Genomic DNA, 13,847 nt, shown 5'->3' on the forward strand with positions numbered 1-13,847 from the left:
ACTTCTACTGTACCATGTCTCAAGTTTTCCCTCAGTGGGATCTTTTCCCATCCCTTCACCCACCCATGATACCCTTGACTTCTCCCACACATCCGTTGATCTGTATTGCTTTTCCATGCAATACCTGCTCAGCCTATTCTGTTAGACAGTGATGTGAGTGGTGTAAGAAGGATGGAGGAAGGGGAACTTTGTGGTAGTCCAGAGCTTTGTCTTGTACACCAGCCTGTACCATATGCCCCTACAGGAGTCAGGTTCAGGGCTGGAAGGGACAGTTGGCGGAAGGTTGAATCATGTGTGTCTTGCTGCTGTTCGTGCAGGTACTTGGGGAGCTCCCAGCTGCAAGTATGAATTAGCAATATTCAGCAAGCACTCCCTAGCAAGGCTTACGCTAGGAAACGTCTCTCTAACCCTAAAGTAATGCTTTGCTGCAGCCTCTGCTGTTTTCTTTCTTTGCTTGTGGGGGTCCATATCAAAGAATTCCCCAGCTCACCACCAGTTATATTTTGTGTTGGAAGGGGGATTCATTTTGTAAGGCATAACTTACAGTGACAGTACATGCGTAGTGTGGTGACAGGATGAGGCAATACCGCAGCTGGTTCAGCACAGCATTCAGCAAGATTTGTTTCCATTTACGGGGAAATTTGAGAAATCTGATGATTACTTTGCTGAACAGAGATGCCTAAGTAAGTGGATGTAGAGAAAAGTGCCTCTTTACAACTGGGGCTTGTTAACTGTGCTCCTTCCAACACTCCTGGAGCTAAGCCAGATCCTGAAAACATGCATTATAGTGTTATACTGAAAACCCCCCACCCAAACAACAGCCTGCATAGTTCCTGGTCATTTAGCTGCTTTTGCTAATGAGCCACATATGAGCATACAGTCCTGCTCTTGCCCTTTATTGCAGTAAAACACTGAATTTACTGTGGTCCAAAGACACAGCAGCTTTCTGTTTAAAGATCTCCTTTTATAAGTGCCAGAACATCTACAGGGCATCTCCAAATGCTCTGAAAGATGGAGTGCCTCATAAGGGAGCAGGAGGGCATTTCAAATACAGGGTCAGGCTTGGCTCCTTGTCTGCTGAAAGGGAGACTGGAAATGAAGGTGGCAGGAGAGGAGTGGTATAGGGTGAGGGTTGCAGCAGACAGGGAAGGAGATGCACAGGTCTCCCGTGCTTCATGCTGGCATAGCTACTACTTACTAAAACTATTGAGGAAGCAGGTGCCCATGACAGCGATTCCTCGCTCAGAGCATTTCAAAACAGGCCCAGAATCTTTGCTCTGCTCTAACATAATATACTGGGTTAGGCCAGAATATCTGAGAATCAGGAGTATCCTTTATGGTTACATGCATAGACTGGAAACCACTGCATAAAACTGATGCCTTTGCTGTAAAGTGTGAGTTGTTGCTAACTCCAATGCACAATATTTTGGTTCTTTATAAAAGATTGGAAAATTCAATAATCGAGCTTGTACAGAGATAAGGTTACTCTGTGCTATCTTGTTTTCTTCCAAGTGTTGAATTCAGCAAAATTCAAACTGCTGGAAAATTAAGAACTAAGGTGATAAAGTATGTAAAATTCAAAACTTGGGAAAAACAAGGCATCTGAGGCTGTGGTACATGCCTATAAACATCTTACTGATGTTTTAATACAGTGCTATTGACATCCTCAGACTCTGTCCTTGAACTGTCCTGAGTGAAAGCTACCTACACTTGGGATAGGATTCATTTCACTTAATTGTAGCTTATAGTTAAATGTCTAGTTTAAGCCTGTCATTTAAGCCGACACTGTCAGCAGTGGAGAGGAGTGTCTCCAAAGTGCAGATCACCTCATGTGCGTGCAGCACCAGGCCGCTGGATGTAATCTGCCTTGTTGGGTAACTCTTTCCTCCCCGTAACTGGGAAATCATAATCCTAGAGGTTGGATGCCAGACATTTGTGTCTGGTGAGGTTAGTTGAGCTGGATGATACACATCATACACCTTGCACTCCTCCTTCGTCACTAGACTGACCACTCACACCACAGTGCCCTTTCCATGCTGGGCATCCCCATGGTCCCCAAGTGCCAATAGCTCCCTGCCCAAGAACAATGGCTGGTAATGTTGGCTCCTGAGGGGTAAAAGTTGTGGGGGCACCACCGAAGAAGATGTTTTATTTGTGCTGGACAAGACTAAGACCCTCCTGCTCCTCAGTTAGGAGTAAGGGATAGTTCAGCTCTCACCCTACTCAAGGCTCTGCTCATGACGCCACTTACTTCACCAGTATGATGTGGTGTGTCAGACCTCTAAGTGTCAGCTGCAGTCAAGATTACTATCTCCATCTATTCTCAAATTTTAGAAGTTGCTCTAGGGACAAATGAGATAACAAATTCTCTTGGATCCAGTGTTGGGCTTTCTTCAGACTTAACCAATCTTCTTTTGTTGCAGGCTGAAAAAAATATAAAACTGGTAGAAAAAATCACCGTGCTGCAACAGCAGAATGAGGAACTGAGAGCCAGGATTGAGCAAAATACTGTCATAACAAGGTTTGTGCTGATATTTGCAACCTGTCTGAGCTTGAAAGGAGGCTGCAGATCTTAATTGCCCAAGGCTGACTCTTATTTCAGAAGGGGAAAATCTTACTTCCTCCTGAAAGTGTATCGGTGTCTTGATCTGCTTGTTTTGTTAAAAAATCCTTTTTGTGTCAGGGTTTGCTTACTTTATCATAAGGAAGGCCACATATCTGTCTGTGTATTTCCATGATTTTGACATGCTGCTGAGGGCCAGTTTGCCAGTGGCTTCTGATCTCAGTGTCAGTGCCCTTAGACCCATCAGTCAGTGGGTAGCAAGGATGGGAAATGGGGCAAATTCAGGAGAGACATCCTAATGATGCCACTGTCACCCAGGTGGGGTTATTCATTGGTGGAGTTTTTTCGTCTGCACTGTCTGTGTTCACCCTTGTCACAGCTTGACAAAGGTGTCGAGGTTCCTTGTGTTAGGTGGTATAGAAATAGAGAAGGGTAGGACAGTCCCTGCCCCAGAGAGTTTGTAGTCTGCTGTAAGGCAAAGGATCACAGCTGGAGCCAGGCAGAAGGGGTACCAGGGGGAGATGCTGGAGCTGAACTTGTTCCAGCACACCCGCTGCCTAGCTGATGTTGTTGCCATAAGTTATGCCATTGGACTAAAATGCAGTTTAATTATAGCTGTCTTTTTAAAGCTGCAGCATCTCATCTCTGATTTTAGATTTTGTCTTTCTAGTGTCTCCTTTATTAATGACTCAGCCTTTAAAAACTGTCTCCTGCATGTAGATATTTTAAAAGGGCAGCATTATTTGTACTAACAATTAGATTGGGGTGAGGATTATATTTCCTCTCACCTGACTGTAAATACCTGTAACACAAATGTCACTGTCTGAGGTGGGTGTCTACAGCCTTTCTGTGCTTGGGGAGGAAAAACCAGGAATTTTTAAGACCTGGTTCACCAGACCAGTTTGAGGCACCTGCTTTTGGGCTGGATGAATTGTGGTCTGGAAGTGGCAGTCTCTTTCCACACCTGTGACAGCAGCCAGGGTGCCTGGTTCAGTGCCTGGCATCTCCGCATTGCAGCTACCTGTTTCTGGTTGCATCCGGCCAGCGTCCAGCTGCAGCACTTTGCTTCTTGCTTGTAACTATGTAGGTACTGGTTTTAAAGAACATCTTTTGAGAGAAATTCTGAATTTGAGGTCAGCCTGGAAAGTCAGCTTAGAGGACAGTCGTTTTCAACTGTTACAGTTTGGGGACAGCTATAGAGACGGTGTCAGCCAGGGTTTTAAAGTCAGAGTTACTAAAACATGCAGTTTCCTGGCAGCAGTAGCCACCTCGACTGCTTATTTCTGTTGTACTGGCACCGCCTGGGAAGAGGCATGAACAAGCTTGGGGAGCTGTCCTTGCTAGGGAACAGTGCAGATTAGGGCTATTTCTGCTGATTCACAGTACGGATGCCCAGACATCTGTGGCAGACCAGCAGCAGCAAGAGGAGGGAGGGCAGCAGGAGGGATGGGAGCCAGAGCAAAGCTAGCCTTTGCAGCATGGCCAGGAGCTGGGTCCCAGAGGCAGCGGCGGGCTGAGGGATGCACCACAGAGATATCTCCAATCATAGCCAAGGGCAGGTACAGAGGAAGGGAGATGAGCCTTGCAGGTGGGTCATGCGCCAGCTTTGGACACAGGAGCTCCACAGAGCCTCTGCTGGGACTTCCCCACGTGCTTGAATAAATCATCTGATTTCCCAACGTCTGAGATTCTCCCTCCAAATCCATCATTTTTTTTTTTGGTCCTTTGGCCTAAGGATGTTTGAGAAATGGTAGTTTCTAGCACCTAGAAGTGAAGATGACCAGGGGGGTGTCTGGTCTCTGTCAGCATAGCTCAGGTACCTGACCCAAGCACCTTCCCCTGCTTCCGATCATGTCAGCGTGCCCCTGCAGACCAATGTGGGTTTATGGCTGTGATTTGTTACAGCTGCTTAAATTGTCAGGAGGCTGTCAGAGGAACACGTCTGATCCTAAGTCTGCAGTACTAGGGATAAATGTCCCCTTAGATGGGTTAGGTCTAAAATTGGAACATGTATCTCAAGATACAAACTTGCATAGTGAGAACACATTTGCTTTTATATTGCCTCTCTTCCTCCTCCTGCCTGAATGATGAAGAGGGGCTGAATGGGCATCTGTATCTCATAAGCAGTGATGCTGCATCTATTCACCTCCCTCCCCACGGTGCGGCAGAGGCAGATAGAGCTTGGCTGAGCTGAAGGCAGAGGCCTTGCTGAAGGATACGGGCACTGCTGGCTGTGCCAGCTGCCTCTGTCTCCAGGAGGCATGAAGCTGGCTCTGCCTGTGTCCAGTCAAGTCACGTCAGGTGACACAGTGTAAATTCCCAATGAAATGTGCACAAGGCTAAAATAAGCAGCACAACAAGCAGCAGCTCCTTTCTCCATCTGCATGCCAAAGCAGGTCTCTCTGGAGGACATGTCCACATGCCGCATGGTGTGTTCGTAAGCACCTGGCTGCAAGGCTCTTTTCTGCTCAAACGTCTCCCCGCTTACCTGCAGGTCATGCATATAACTTGCAGCCTGCCTCTGCCAGCACATTGCAGCGTGCATTAGTGCTGCAAAGTCTGTTGTGTGAGAGTCCAGAGGACACTGATACCATGCTTTCTACTATACCTCTAGCCAGCAGTGTTAGCCCTCCAGTGTGTAGAAGACTAATGCATGCTGATGGGCTGTGCTTGCCTCCTGTCCGGTCAGTGCCTTTAGCAGAAGAGGGAGCTGAGCCCTTCACGGTGCTCTGAGGTCTGTGCTGGTGTGACAAGCCTGTTCCTAATACCCAGATGAGCTTTACCAGCCACTCACACACTAAAAGCTACACAAAGGCAGGGAAGGCATGTGTTTGGGTTTTGTTTTTCCCCCTCAGTGAATGCTGGCTGGAAAAGGATGTAGTAGGGCTTTGTGTATATCTTTTATGGCATGTCTTGTTAGAAACTGCAAAAGAAGAAGTAATTCCCCGTGTGGCAAGAGTTTTTCTATGGAGTTATTTCTTCAGGGTGAGCTCCCATGTGGAATTTCTCATGTCTGTTAGATCATGAGTTCATGCCACAGCTGGTTCCCCAATGGGACCGTGAATAGGATATTCATCCTCTACCAGGCAAGCAGCTTTCTGAAAACTTCTGCCAGTTTGTGTCTTTTAGTCCTTCTACTCTGCTAGCCACTGCTTCATGGCTGAAAACGTCCAGAGAGTGGTAGAGCAGACACATTCTTGATCACCTGAGCTCCATTTCTGTAGGAACTGAGGCTAAAAAAAAGCAAGATATTCTTATTAAATGGTTTTTAAACAAAATTAGAAATGCCAACCCCACCATTTCAGAGACTTTTGATGACCCAAGGAGAGTGGACCAGCAGTCCATGACATTTGCTACGTGCTTCAGGCTATAGCCAGAAAAGGAGTTGTCCAGAATTTCATGTGTGTATCCAAAATCCACACCCAGCTGCTGCTGAACCCTGGAAATACTTAGTGGGGGAGGATAGGCGCCTCCCTGTTCATTTCTGTAAAATTCTAAATTGCCTGTAAAACAGGTTAGGTACATGCCCAGAGCTGCCCCAGGCTGATCACGTCACGACCTGGCTCCTGCCCAAGTGTAATGGGGCTGCAGAAGCCAGATGTTCTTGCACGCATCCTCCAGCATGGTGGTGTTGCCAGTACATGCCCAAAACACATCTCAATCAGTCCCACAGTCTGCCTGCACTGCCCCATTTCTTTTCAAACCAGTCACTTGGTTAGATGAGAGCAGACTTACTGAGGTTGTGATGCCCACAGGAGGTTTCCATGCCCTACTTCCCAAAACACCATCAGGTTTTAGGGCATGCTGGAGAAAACATCTCCCTGGTCCTCGCAGGTAAAGTTTCTCTGGTGCTGCAGTCAGGAATAGAGGGTTTGTTAGGACCAAGGAAGAAGGAGCTGGAGAAGGACCCATAGCCTCATGACCATTTACAGAGGAGAGGGAAGGCCTCGAAGCTGAGCTGCATCCTACATCAGGACATCAGCTAAAAACGCATGGAGAGCACATGCTCCTTTCCCTTTCTGTGCAGTAGCAGCTAGTTGGAAAACCCAGGGATGCAACTGCTCTCTCTCACCTCTTTGCTCTTGCTCTGCCACTCCACAAATGCTCTTCGGCTCATGGCACAGCTTTGGTGGCAAGGTTGAGAAACAAGGGTGAGTTACAGCTGTCCACAGAGTTGGGACTTTGGATTTTCATCCTCAGTCAGGCAGAAGAAGGCCTAAAACTCAGGACTGTCCCTCTCTGGGGACTGCTGTAGCTGCTGTTCTGCTTTGGAGAAAAAAAATGGGGCAGCATTGCAAGCACCTCTGGGTTGTGAAATGCCACAGGACAAAGGTGGTTGAAGCTAGGCATTGAAGCTGGGGAGAAAGCAGGATTTAAGGAGCCCACCTGCGCTTTGTGCTGCTTAGTGGTCATCTGCAGAGGTGTCATTGCTGTGGCAGACCATGATGGTTTGATCTCTGAAGCCCTAGGGGCAGGTGGATGGGATGGGACTGAGGTGCTCGGGGTCCTGCCTGGCCCTGCCTCTTGTGTAGTGCTGGCTGCGTTAATGCCACCATGTTGTCCTATTTTCCTCTCCAGGCAATTGTCAGAGGAGAATGCTAATCTTCAAGAATATGTTGAGAAAGAAATGGAGGAGAAGAAGAAGCTGAGCAGGACTAACGAAGAGCTCCTCTGGAAGCTGCAGGAGGGAGAAGCCATGAGCCCTGTGAAAATCTCATCCCCATCATCCACTTCTTTTTATCGCTGCGCGTCAGGGGACTCCTCTCCAGTAAAAGTCAGAACCTTGCGGCGATGACTCGGCACCTGTACGCCAAAGGTTCCCTGCCTTCTATGCATTTCCAGTATGCTAAATGCTAAATACATCCAAGGAAGTATTACCATCAACAGGCGCCCAGGGTTCATGATTGCAAGCATGCTCAGTAGCTGCATAGCTTTACACTAGGCAGGGTACTCTTACAGTCCCCATATAGGAGCTCTTGGTTCTGACATGTTGATTAGGGTAGCAAAAAAGATAGCAAAAAGCTAGGACAGCAGATAGCAAAAAGTTTAGTTTGATGTGTTAACATTTTAACTATGGTTAGAGCCAAAAGTTGGAAAATACTATATTAATGGTTCATCAGAATGAACTTTTGCTGCAGTATTTCAGGTTAGTTGCAAATACAGTTCAAGTTGTGAATATTTCTGTATATGTGTCTGTGTTTATATACATGTATGTATTGTACCTTTATACCTATATGTAGACGCACACACATATATGTAGTTGAAGATGTTCTGAATTGCATTTTTTATATTATTGGATACTACTAAGTGCTGATATATTTTCATTACAGTCAGCAGTTTTCTAACTCGTGCCTAAGACTTGTATCTAAACAAAATACATTTCTGTTTAGCCTCCCAGGAATATTTATACCCAACCTAGAAGAAAGTTACACAGAAGTAGAAGCGCCTTCCAAATGACCACCAAGTGGTACTCTATAAACATGAACACCAGCGACTTTGAAATTCTGAGACAGTACTGCCTTTGAAACCATCACCTTTGCATTGAACACCAGATAACATATACATACCATTCACTGCTTTTTAACTCTTTGCATTAATATTGTAAGTGGAGATAGGCTAGACGTGAGAAAAACCAGAGGGGTTTGGTAAATTTGATAGAGGTTACTCGTTAACATGTTTCAGTTTTAGTGTCTAAATCCTAGTTAGCTCTTACCTTTATTTACTTAGTCCCGATTTGGATTGAAATCTCTGGTTGTACGTTCCTGAACATTTTGATTTATTTCAAGTCTTGTAAGCAAAGAGAAAAGAAATTGTTCATCCTTGACCTTTGCTGGCCGAGAGGTTTCCAGTATTAGGATGAGATACTGGGAACCTGCTAGGGCTTTAGGCTCCTCCTATCTGAAACACCAAATAGAGCACAGTGGATTACATGGGTGCAAACGAGGTCAGAACTTCTTTCCTTCCACATACATATATTATCTCAGATTGCTAAAGCTTACCCAAAGGTACGGAGCACTTTGAAGATTCACGGAAAAGAGTAGCTAAACTGCCTTTAACTGCACTGCCTAGGAGCAAAAAAAAAATTCATCCAGGCTTGAGGTGACCCCCACTCGAGGGGGTGGGGAGACCAAGGAGTGGCTGGGCTGGGACAGGCTGCAAGACCCTCATGGGCACAGCTAGGAAGAAAAAAAAAATAATCCCCCAATATTTTTTTTTAAAGAAAAAGAGAAAGTGAGCTGTGGAATGCTTTTTCTATTCAGCTTGGGCAAAGAGCCTGCATTCATTCCTGCTCTGAGTACCAGGGACAAAGTAAGCAGGAGATGGTACATGCAGCAAATCCCTGGGGTGCGGGAGTGCTGCAGGGAGCGTGGCTCTCCTACTTGCATGTGCATTGGCACCGGCATACCCTGCGTGAGCAGAGGTGGGATTGTACAGCCTTGCCATACTGCTCGGATGGGAGCTGTGCTTTAGTTTTCCTGGGAAGTAGTCAGGATTCACAGACTGCAGCTTAGATACAGCTTCAATCACAGTCGAAGCGCCTGTGGCCTGTTCCACAGCATTAAAACAAAAAAAAGGTGATTTTTTTTCATCCTTTTTAGAGGAATTTATTTTTGTAGCAGCTTTTGCATGATAGCGTGATACTGAGTAAACTGAGCATCTTGTTAGACTAGATCATGCCACAGCTACTGCTGTTGTACTATTGAAATCCATTACTAGGTTTTAGTGTGTCCAGCAAGTACAACTTCAAAGTAACATAGATACCTAGCACACACATGCACACAAAGTCCCTTCTTACCAAGTACAATTTTAATCACTTTCATACTTGCTAAATGCACAGATAACAGCAATACCTACTGCATTGTCACATTTCATCTTGCCAGTGCTCATACCATGAGGTCATAGGATCATGGAATGGTTTGGGTTGGAAGGGACCTTTAAATATAATCCAGCCCAAACACTCTGCCACGGGCAAGGACATTGTCAACTAGATCAGGTTGCTCAAAGCTCCATCCAGCCTGGCCTTGAGCCCTTCCAGGGATGGGGCATCTACAACTTCTCTGGGCAACCTGTTCCAGTATCTCATCACCCTCATTGTAAGGAATTTCTTTCTCACAGCTAATCAAACCCTACCGTCTTTTAGTTTAGAACCATTGCGCCTTGTCCTGTCGCTACAGGCCCTGGTAAAAGGTCTCTCTGTATTTCCTATAGGCCTGCTTTAAGTATTAAAGGCAGCAATAATGTCTCTCAGGAGCCTTCTCTTCCCCAGGCTGAACAACCCCAGCTCTCTCAGTCTTTCTCCCCAGGAGAGGTGCTCCATCCCTCTGATCATTTTTGTGGCCCTCCTCTGGCCCTGCTCCAAGAGCTCCATATATTTCCTGTGCTGAGGACTCCAGAGCTGTAAGCAGTACTGCACATGTGGTCTCACCAGAGCAGAGGGGCAGGAATGTAGAGGAGATGTAGACCAGGAGTCCTCAAACTTTTTAACCAGGGGGCCGGCGCGCAGATGCAGTGGCAGGCAGTCATCTGCGGCTGCTTGGTTTCCCCCCCAACCCCTGGCGGGGGGGGGGGGGTGGGGGGGGTGTTCTGTAAATACCGGGGGCCAGATTGAGGACCCTGGGGGCCGTATCCAGCCTGCAGGCCGTAGTTTTGAGGACCTCTGATGTAGAGGAATGAATCTGGGTTAATTATCATTGATAATATACAGCTGTGGGCTGGCTTGAGGCGGTGGGTTGGCTGATGTGGATAATGTGCAGCTGTGGCTGGTTCCTGCTAAGAAGTTTAATAGCACTGAGGAGCACTGGATGAAGGGAGACTTAGAAGAAGCAGAGGGGGGAGAAAGTGTGCTCTGCATGTAGGAGAGACAAGGAGAGGTTCTAGGAGAAGCAGGGGGCCTGGATGAGGAGAGGTTGGCTGGAAGAGGAGCCCAGAGAAGGAAGAATCCAGATGCAGTAGAGGCAAGAAACAGAGTGGACTGGCCTAATGAGGATGAAGAAATGGTATGGACAGCAGATGAACTTCTGAAACCTTGTGGGGGATTGGTGGCTGTGCTGGGGAGAGGTGCAGAAAGTACTCATTGAAGTTAACCTGGTATGGGATAGTAAAAGCCTTGTGGCTGGCTAGTTTTGATAGTGCTGCAACACAGGATCACCTCCCTCGACCTTCTGGCCACTTTTCTTTTGATGCAGCCCAGGATATGTTGGCCTTCTGGGCTGTGAGCACACATTGAGCGCTGCAGAGGGGTCTGGGCAGTCTGATGAGGAGCAGTTGAGGGAGCTGGGGGTGTTCAGCCTGGAGAGGAGGAGGCTGAGGGGAGACCTTATCGCTCTCCGCAGCTGCCTGAAGGGAGGGGGTAGGCAGGTGGGGTCGGTCTCTTCTCCCACAGAACAAGAGATAACAGCCCCAAGTTATGCTGGGGGAGGTTTAGATTGGCTATTAGGAAAAATGGGGAAAAGATGCTAGGTCAGGAGTTAGCAGGGCTCGTTGAGAGAGCTTTAAACTAGATTCAAACGGGGAAGGGAATAAAACCAGGCTTACTAGAGATCAGCCTGGGGGCAGCATGCAAGTGCTGGATGGGAGATTGATGCCAAAAAATGGGCAACAAACAGAAGGAGCTGGAAGTCATCATGCAGCAGGAAGACTATGACATGGTCACCATCATGGAAACCTGGTGGAAAAGTCGCATGACACGAGTGCTGCAAAAGATGGCTACAAACCCTTCAGAAAGGGATAGGCAAGGAAGGAGAGGTGGTGGGGTAGCTCGGTATGTGTCGGAGTGTTTTGACTGCCTAGGGCTTAATGGTGGTACTAACAACAAAGTTGAATGTTTATGTGAAAGAATCATGGGGAGGGCCAATGAGGCGGATATCCCAGTGCGAGTCTGTTATCGACCACCCAAGCAGGATGAAGAGACAGATGAAACATTTTACAGGCAACTGGGAGAAGTCTCAAGATCACTAGCCCTTGTTCTCCTGGGGACTTCAACCTACCAGGTGTCTGCTGGAAGTACAACACAGCCAGGAGGAAACAGGTCCGGGAGCTCCCGGAGCACGTGGAAGAGACCTTCCTGACATGGCTGGTTAGTGAGCCAGGCAGGGGGGATGTCCCCCTGGATCTGCTGTTTACAACTGGGGAAGAACTGGTGGGTGATGTGGTGGTCAGAGGACATCTTGGGCATAGTGATTGCAAAATGGTAGAGTTTTTGATTCTCAGAGGGGTAAGGAGGGGGTCAGCAGAACCGCTGCCTTGGACTTCAGGAGGGCAGACTTTGGCCAGTTGAGGAGCCTGGTTGGCAGAGTCCCTTGGGAGGCAGTCCTGAAGGGCCCAGGGGTCCAGCAAGGCTGGACATTCTTCAGGAAGGAACGCCTAAAGCGCAGGAGCCGGCCGTCCCCGTGTGCCGAAAGACGAGCTGGTGGGGAAGACGGGCCTGGCTGAACAGAGCTTTGGCTGGAACTCGGGGGAAAAAGGAGAGTTGGCCACCTCTGGAAGAAGGGGCAGGCAACTCTGGAGGACGATGAGGGTGTCGCGAGGTTATGCAGGGCAAAGACCAGAGAGGTGATAGCCCAGCTAGAACTCAGGCTGGCCACTGCTGTAAAAGATGTTTACAAAAAATGTTTTCACAAATACATGAGAAAGAAAAGGAGGGCCAAGGGTAATTGCCATCCTTTGTAGGATGCGTCAGGGAACAGTGCCACAAAGGACAAGGAGAAGGCTGAGGTACTGAATGGCGCCTTTGCCTCAGTCCTCAATAGCCAGAGCAGCTTCCCTCTGGGTGCTCAGCCCCTGCACTGGGAGATGGATGAGGAGGAGCAGAATGAAGCCCTCGGTCCAGCAGGAAAGAGTTAGTGACCTGCTGCTCCAGTTAGACAGGCACAAGTCTATGGAGTCAGATGAGATCCATGTGGGGATGCTAAGAGAGATGGTGGAGGAGCTCACCAAGCCTCTCTCCACCATTTGTCAACAGTCCTGGCTAACTGGAGAAGTCCCAGAAGACTGGAGGGTGGCCAGTGTGATGCCCATCTACAAGAAGGGCAGGAAGGAGGATCCAGGGAACTACAGGCCTGTCAGCTTGACCTCAGTGCTGGTAAAGGTTGTGGAGCAGGTCATCTTGAGCACCATCACATGCATGTACAGGACAACCAGGTGATCAGGCCCAGCCAGCCATGGGGTTATAAAAGGCAGGTCCTTGCTTGATGAACCTGGTCTCCTTCTACAACAAGATGACATACCTAGTGGACGGGGGAAAGGCTGTGGATGTTGTCTACCTGGACCTTAGTAAAGCCTTTGACATCATCTCCCACAGCATTCTCCTGGAGAGGTGGGCTGTGCATACCTTGCATGGGTGTCCTCTGTGCTGGGTTAGAAGCTGGCTGGCCGAGCCCAGAGAGTGGTGGTGAATGGAGTTACATCCAGCTGGTAGCCGGTCACTAGTGGTGCTCCCCAGGGCTCAGTGCTGGGGCCAGTTCCGTTCAATCTCTTTATCACTGATCTGGACGAGGGGATCGAGTGCACCCTCAGTGAGTTTGCAGATGACACCAGGCTGGGTGGGAGTGTTGGTCTGCTGGAGGGCAGGAGGCTCTGCAGAGGGGTCTGGGCAGGCAGGGCCGATGGGCCGAGGCCAGCGGTGTGAGGTTCAACCAGGCTCAGTGCCGGGCCCTGCCCGTGGGTCACACCAGCCCCAGGCAGCGCTACAGGCTGGGGCAGGGGGCTGGGAACTGCCCGGTGGGAAAGGGCCTGGGGGTGCTGGCTGACAGCCGGCTGGGCATGAGCCCCCCGTGTGCCCAGGTGGCCAAGGGGCCAGCAGCGTCCTGGCTGGTGTCAGAAACAGTGTGGCCAGCAGGGCCAGGGCAGTGACCGCCCCTGTACTGGGCACTGGTGAGGCCGCACCTCGAACCCTGGGGTCAGTGTCAGGCCCCTCGCTGCAGGAGGGACGTCGAGGGGCTGGAGCGTGTCCAGGGAAGGGCAGCGGGGCTGGGGAAGGGGCTGGGGCACAAGTCCTGTGAGGAGCAGCTGGGGGAGCTGGGGGTGTTCAGCCTGGAGAGGAGGAGGCTGAGGGGAGACCTTATCGCTCTCTGCAGCTGCCTGAAGGGAGGGGGTAGGCAGGTGGGGTCGGTCCCTTCTCCCAGGTAACAAGTGACAGGATGAGAGGAAACGGCCTCAAGTTGCACCAGGGGAGGTTTAGATAGAATATCAGGAAAAATATCTCAATGGAAAGGGTGGTCAAGCATTGGAACAGGCTGCCCAGGGAGGTGGTGGAATCATCATTCCTGGAGGTGTTTAAAAAACA

At 48.9% G+C, this 13,847-nt stretch overlaps 1 protein-coding gene across 1 annotated transcript in view; it reads left to right on the top strand.

Annotated features, from left to right (window-relative positions):
- MTUS2 (microtubule associated scaffold protein 2) overlaps positions 1 to 13,549 on the top strand; it is a 323,407-nt gene extending 309,858 nt beyond the window's left edge. The window contains exons 16-18 of the mRNA XM_080376378.1: positions 2,424 to 2,521; positions 7,142 to 12,445; positions 13,330 to 13,549. Coding sequence (XP_080232504.1) covers positions 2,424 to 2,521; positions 7,142 to 7,358 — 315 coding nt within the window. The 3' untranslated portion in view covers positions 7,359 to 12,445; positions 13,330 to 13,549. The remainder of the gene's footprint in view (positions 1 to 2,423; positions 2,522 to 7,141; positions 12,446 to 13,329) is intronic.
- The last annotated feature ends 298 nt before the right edge of the window (positions 13,550 to 13,847 follow it).

This window comes from Falco punctatus (genome assembly GCF_963210335.1).
Source record: "Falco punctatus genome assembly, chromosome: 2".
Lineage (NCBI taxonomy): Eukaryota > Metazoa > Chordata > Aves > Falconiformes > Falconidae > Falco > Falco punctatus.